Source organism: Orycteropus afer, unplaced genomic scaffold, assembly GCF_000298275.1.
Source record: "Orycteropus afer afer isolate SDZICR_OR568_19922 unplaced genomic scaffold, OryAfe1.0 scaffold00218, whole genome shotgun sequence".
Lineage (NCBI taxonomy): Eukaryota > Metazoa > Chordata > Mammalia > Tubulidentata > Orycteropodidae > Orycteropus > Orycteropus afer.
In genome coordinates, this window is record NW_006921805.1 from 3,334,935 (window position 1) to 3,340,124 (window position 5,190).

General features: G+C 40.8%; 1 protein-coding gene across 1 annotated transcript in view; it reads left to right on the top strand.

The window, feature by feature from the left end:
- The window catches only part of LOC103203582 (cartilage associated protein), a 51,996-nt gene that overhangs the window by 1,167 nt on the left and 45,639 nt on the right, over positions 1 to 5,190 (top strand). The window contains exon 2 of the mRNA XM_007948646.2: positions 4,733 to 4,882. Within this exon, the coding sequence (XP_007946837.1) occupies positions 4,733 to 4,882 (150 nt within the window). The remainder of the gene's footprint in view (positions 1 to 4,732; positions 4,883 to 5,190) is intronic.

The window sequence follows — 5,190 nt, forward strand, 5'->3', positions numbered from 1 at the left end:
TTAGGGGAGCAGAATTTGGGGACTGATTTTGTCAGTGATCTGTTTCTCATCTAGAATTGAATGCAGTTATCTTTCTTCTTTTTCTTTCTTTCTCTGCTTACATACTGTGATTACTGGCTAAAAATAGGCATGATTTATGGTTCACCATCCTTTGAGTCTTTACTATGGGGACCCACAAGGTTTAAGAGTGGAGTGAATTCCCTATTTTACTGAATGATAGAGGCTTTCTCTTGACCCTTCACAGGGTTTTGCCAAGAGAGCCCTCTCAAAGCCCATTTTCTACTTTCTCTTGTTGAGAAAACATTTTTAAAGGAATATATTGCATTAATTTTAATGACTACAAAAGTAGATCCGTGGCATATTCCAAACTCTGAAGGTAGAAGTATTTTCCAAAATTTTGCATTGAGTCCTTGGACTGCAGAATCTGTTGTTCATATTTCCACTAAGGCTGAGCCATGTGTCTGTGGCATTCATATGAGCAATAAAGTAACACAAAACTCTCAATAAGAGAAACACTGGCTATTTCAATGCTTAGTTTTTTCTTTTTTTAAGAATGGGAAATTATTTAGTATTAATTTTTTTAACTTCATACTTTACAGAGCAAATTGATTTTCCATTCAATGATTAATACACATTTTGTTTAATGACATTGATTGTAATCCCCACAATGTAACAGTACTCTTCCAACTTCCTCCTTGTGTAACTTTAGGTGAATAGTATGTTCTCTTTTGTTTTTCATACAGATATTCGTGTGTGCGTGCACAGCTGCCCCCCCACACACGCAGGCTAACTTTTATTTAACATAACCAAAAAAAACAAACCAAACCCATAGAGTGGATTCCAACTCATAATGACCTGGAGATGGAATCTCCAGGGAAGTAGATTGCCCAGTCTTCCTTCCAAGGAGTGGCTTGTTGTTGTTGTTGTTGTTATGTGCCGTCGAGTCGGCCCCGACTCATATATGAACTGCCAGTCTTCTGGTTAGCAGTCATATGCCTTAGGCACTTCGCCACCAGAATTCCCTTATTTAACATAACATAGCATGGTTAAATAAAGGTCAAGAACAAGATCATAGGTACACTGATATGAGAGATGTATTAAATTTATGCCTTTTTCATTTCTATACTATTGACTTTATTCTCTATGCTTAGTTTTATGTAAAGTATCAGTTTTGTGATAACCTGGCAATGAAAAGCAGACTTAAAAGAAAACCAGGAGATAAGATTAATACAATTCCAGGGCAATGAAAAAATGATGGCTGGCTCATACCCACACTATTTTTTAAGCTAAACATGCCCTATTTAATTATTTTTTATGTAGCTTTAGACAAATACAGTCTGAGCCAAATTTGAGTCACATAATTAAGGAGGGAACGTTTTGTTTTTAAACCTAAAGATCCTAGGAAGTCTGATTTCTTTAGTGTGCACTCACTGCTGTTGCGTTGGATCTGACTCATAGCAGCCCCTCCTTGGGTTTCCGAGGCAGTATCACTACGGAAGTAGATTGCCAATCTTCCTTCTGAGGAGTGGCTGGTGGGTTTGAACCACCGGCCTTCTGGTTTGCTAACCAAATGCCTTAGGCAGTACACCACCAGAGCTCCCTTCTTTGGTATACATATGAATTAGAAACTAGTGCTGCCAGGAGGAGAAGGGCATTTTACTCAATGTGACCAGAAGGCATGAGTTTTCTCCTTTACCATGACAACCTCAAAATGTTAGGATATTTACAGCTTCTCTTCAAAACGCTATTCCTAGGTCTTGCAACAATCACAAGTTATAAGTCGGTAAAATACCATCTGTCTTGGTATTTTTGTATCTCTTGTAGGACCAATGTATTACTTACCTAGCGCTGCTGTAACAGAAATACCAGAAATGTGTGGCTTTAAAGAACAGGAATTTATTTTCTTACAGTTCTAGAGACTAATAGTCTAAATTAGAATCTTGGCCTAGGCCTCTCTTCCTGGTTTTTGGAGTCTGTCAGCAGTCCTTGGCATTCCTTTGCATGTAGATGGGCCCTCCCTTGGCATCTGTTTTCCCCTTGTGTGGGTCTCTCTGTGTCTTTTCTGGTCTTTTTATAGTGCTGATGTTAATAGGTTTACAACTTACCCTATTCTGGTCAACCTCAGGAGAAAAATTTATTTCCAAACAAGATCACATCCACAGGTACAGAGACCAGGACTTCAAAACTTGTTTTGGGAGGGATGCAATTTGATTCACAAAAACAGGAAAAAATTAAAAAATGTATTAATAAGGCAGAATGTTCACTTAATTGCTTTAACTGAAATATGACTGAAAATAGATTTTAGGTGGTGATATTGTATTTTTTTTTTTTTTTTACCTCAGTGATGTTATATATATTTTTTTACCTCAGTGATGTTATATTTTCAAACTATGTTTTTAAAACCAAACCAAACCTACTGCCATTGAGTCAATTCTGACTCATAGTGACCCTATAGGACAGTCCAGAACTGCTCTATAGGATTTCTAAGGCTATAAATCTTTATGGAAGCAGACTGCCTTATCTTTCTCTTGTGGAATGGCTGATGCATTCAAACTGGCATTTGGTTAGCAGCCCATTGCTTTAACCACAGTACCACAGAGCCCTTAACTCTGTTTATAGATAAGAAGAAAATGATTGACACCAGGCGTGTACATTTGATGTGGCACCTGAAGGCTAGAGACAGATGCCCAGGGATGGTGCTTCAAGGTAGTGATAACAGGATATGGGTAAATGTCTGTGCCATTCTCATTCAACCGCACTCCCAGGAGCCAAGCAGGCCGTTATTTCAGTGATTAAAGAAAAATGCCTGGGTTGAACACAGGGCTGGAGAAGGTGGGTACAAACTGTCCCAGTGAGGCAAGAAGACTTACATGTGTGATCCTGTAGAAAACCAGTAACCCACCAGTTGCTGTCGAGTTAGTTCTGACTCATGGTGACCCCATGAGACCCCATGAGTGTAAGAAAAACTGTACTCCATAGGTTTTCAATGACTGATTTTCTCGGAAGTAGATCGCCAGTAGGCACCTCCTTTGAAGGTGTCTCTGGGTGGAGGTTGGGCAATCCTACTTCCTTAGTGATAACTGCCTCGGAAACCCAAGGAGGGGTCGCTAGGAGTTGGGGCCGACTCGATGGCAAACAACAACAACAACTGGGTGAACTGGAACCTCCAACCTTTTGGTTAGCAGCTGAGTGTGTTAACAGTTTGTATCACCCAGGGATGAAAGTGCTATTTGTATGTAGCCCCTAAATCCATCATAGGTCCCAGGTTACCATCTCATCTTAATTTTCACTTCACAAGCTGGGGGCTTTCTCTGTAGCTGTCATCTTCTGTGAAATGCTCATCTTTCCCACAGGCCAAGCAAAAAGCAGGCCCCAGAGCTTTATTAAATCCATAATGACTGCTTGGAGCTGAGCAGAGCTAGCTGGTTTGCAGGCACCTTTGCCTGGATATGGACTCTGATCTTCCCTGAACCTTAGGACTTAACACAACATTGAGGCAGATTTAGGGGTGGCTCAAATGGCAGGGTAGCCGGGATCCTCTCATGAAGGGGGCTGCCTCTCAGGCACCCACTATCCCCATAACGTGCCTGGGCTATGTCAGAGGTTTAGCTGCCAAGATATGGCGCCACATTCTGGTTGGCATTAAAGTGAAAAAGATCACTTTTTCCAGAAGAATTTTGTTGTTTTAAAGCTCAGATCCTGAGTTAGGGGCTATAAAAATCTAGCTCCGTCTCCCTCTGTTTGTAGAAGCTTGTCTGGGAGTCACAGAATCTAAGTTCATTGGGAAATGCTTTAACAGGGTACATTCACACCTCCTGCCTTCCTTCTCACTGCCAGAACAGCCTTTTTCTGGCAGGGGGTGTAAGCTCTCTGTAGAACTCTTTTGAACAAAGTCCTTCCACAAGCCTCTGGCTGACATTCTCAAAATATCAGTATTGACACCGGGGGGGGGGGTGCCCTCTTCTCTATCCACCACTTCTCCAATGGAGCTGCTGCCAAAATATCAAGATGCCTTGGCTCTGATTCTGGGTTCATTTAGTAGGGGAGCTCTGGTAACATACTGTCTAAGGCACTTGACTGCTAACCAAAAGGCTGGCAGTTCAAACCCACCAGCCACTCCTCGGAAGGAAGATGGGGCAATCTACTTCTGTAGTGATACTGCCTCGGAAACCCAAGGAGGGGTCGCTATGAGTCGGGTCCGACTCGACGGCACATAACAACAGCAACAACATGTGCAGTCCTATGAATTCCAGAAAGCCATAGTATATCGAATATCCCTTTATTTTCTTTCCCCAAATTGATTTCCCTAATTCCTGTTCCAGTTCACAGGCAAATTAATTTTCCATACAGCAGCTCACATACACTTTGTCTCATGACATTGACTACAGTTTCCCACAGTGTGACAGCTCTCCTCCCACTTCCTCCCCATAGTTACTTCTTCCCTGTGTCCTTCCCTCCCATGCAATCCTGCCCCCAACCTGTCTCCTTGTGCAGTGGGGAGGAGATCAGGAAAGACATGCAGATACCATCCAAACAGTTACCTTCAGGGAAAAAACACTGTTTCAGAGTGGCTGGACTGTCCTTGAAAGATGGTGGAAGTCACTGAACCCCTAGTTGGAAACATTGTGTATGAACACAAAATTACTGAAGATCTGAACAGAAATTTCTTGTTTTGCAAAAATCACTGCTTGGCATCCATTGAGTAGCTTCTCAATTTCTTCTCTGTACTTAGGCAAATAATCTTCCAAAAGCCATTGCGGCTGCACACACCTTTCTACTGAAGCATCCCAATGATGAGATGATGAAGAGAAACATGGCATATTACAAGAGCTTGCCTGATGCTGAGGACTACATTAAAGACTTAGAAACCAAATCATATGAGGTATGTTTGTATTTTTATACAGTGTTTCATTGCAATGTGAATCATTAAACTAATCTCTGTCAGTTAATACCAGTTGACATCTATGGACCACTGGTGCTTTTTGTGACATTTTATTAATATTATGACAATGGAATGATTGACTTTGAATCCAAAATTTATCCACTTGAGAATGAGTGTTTATATTCCTTTAAATGCTACATTTTTAAAATATGGTCATTTGATCACTGAGTTTTTTTTTGTTTTTTTTTTATTTTCTCTTTTTTTTTTTTTTTTATTAGGATTTGGGTGAAGATTTACAGAGTAAATTC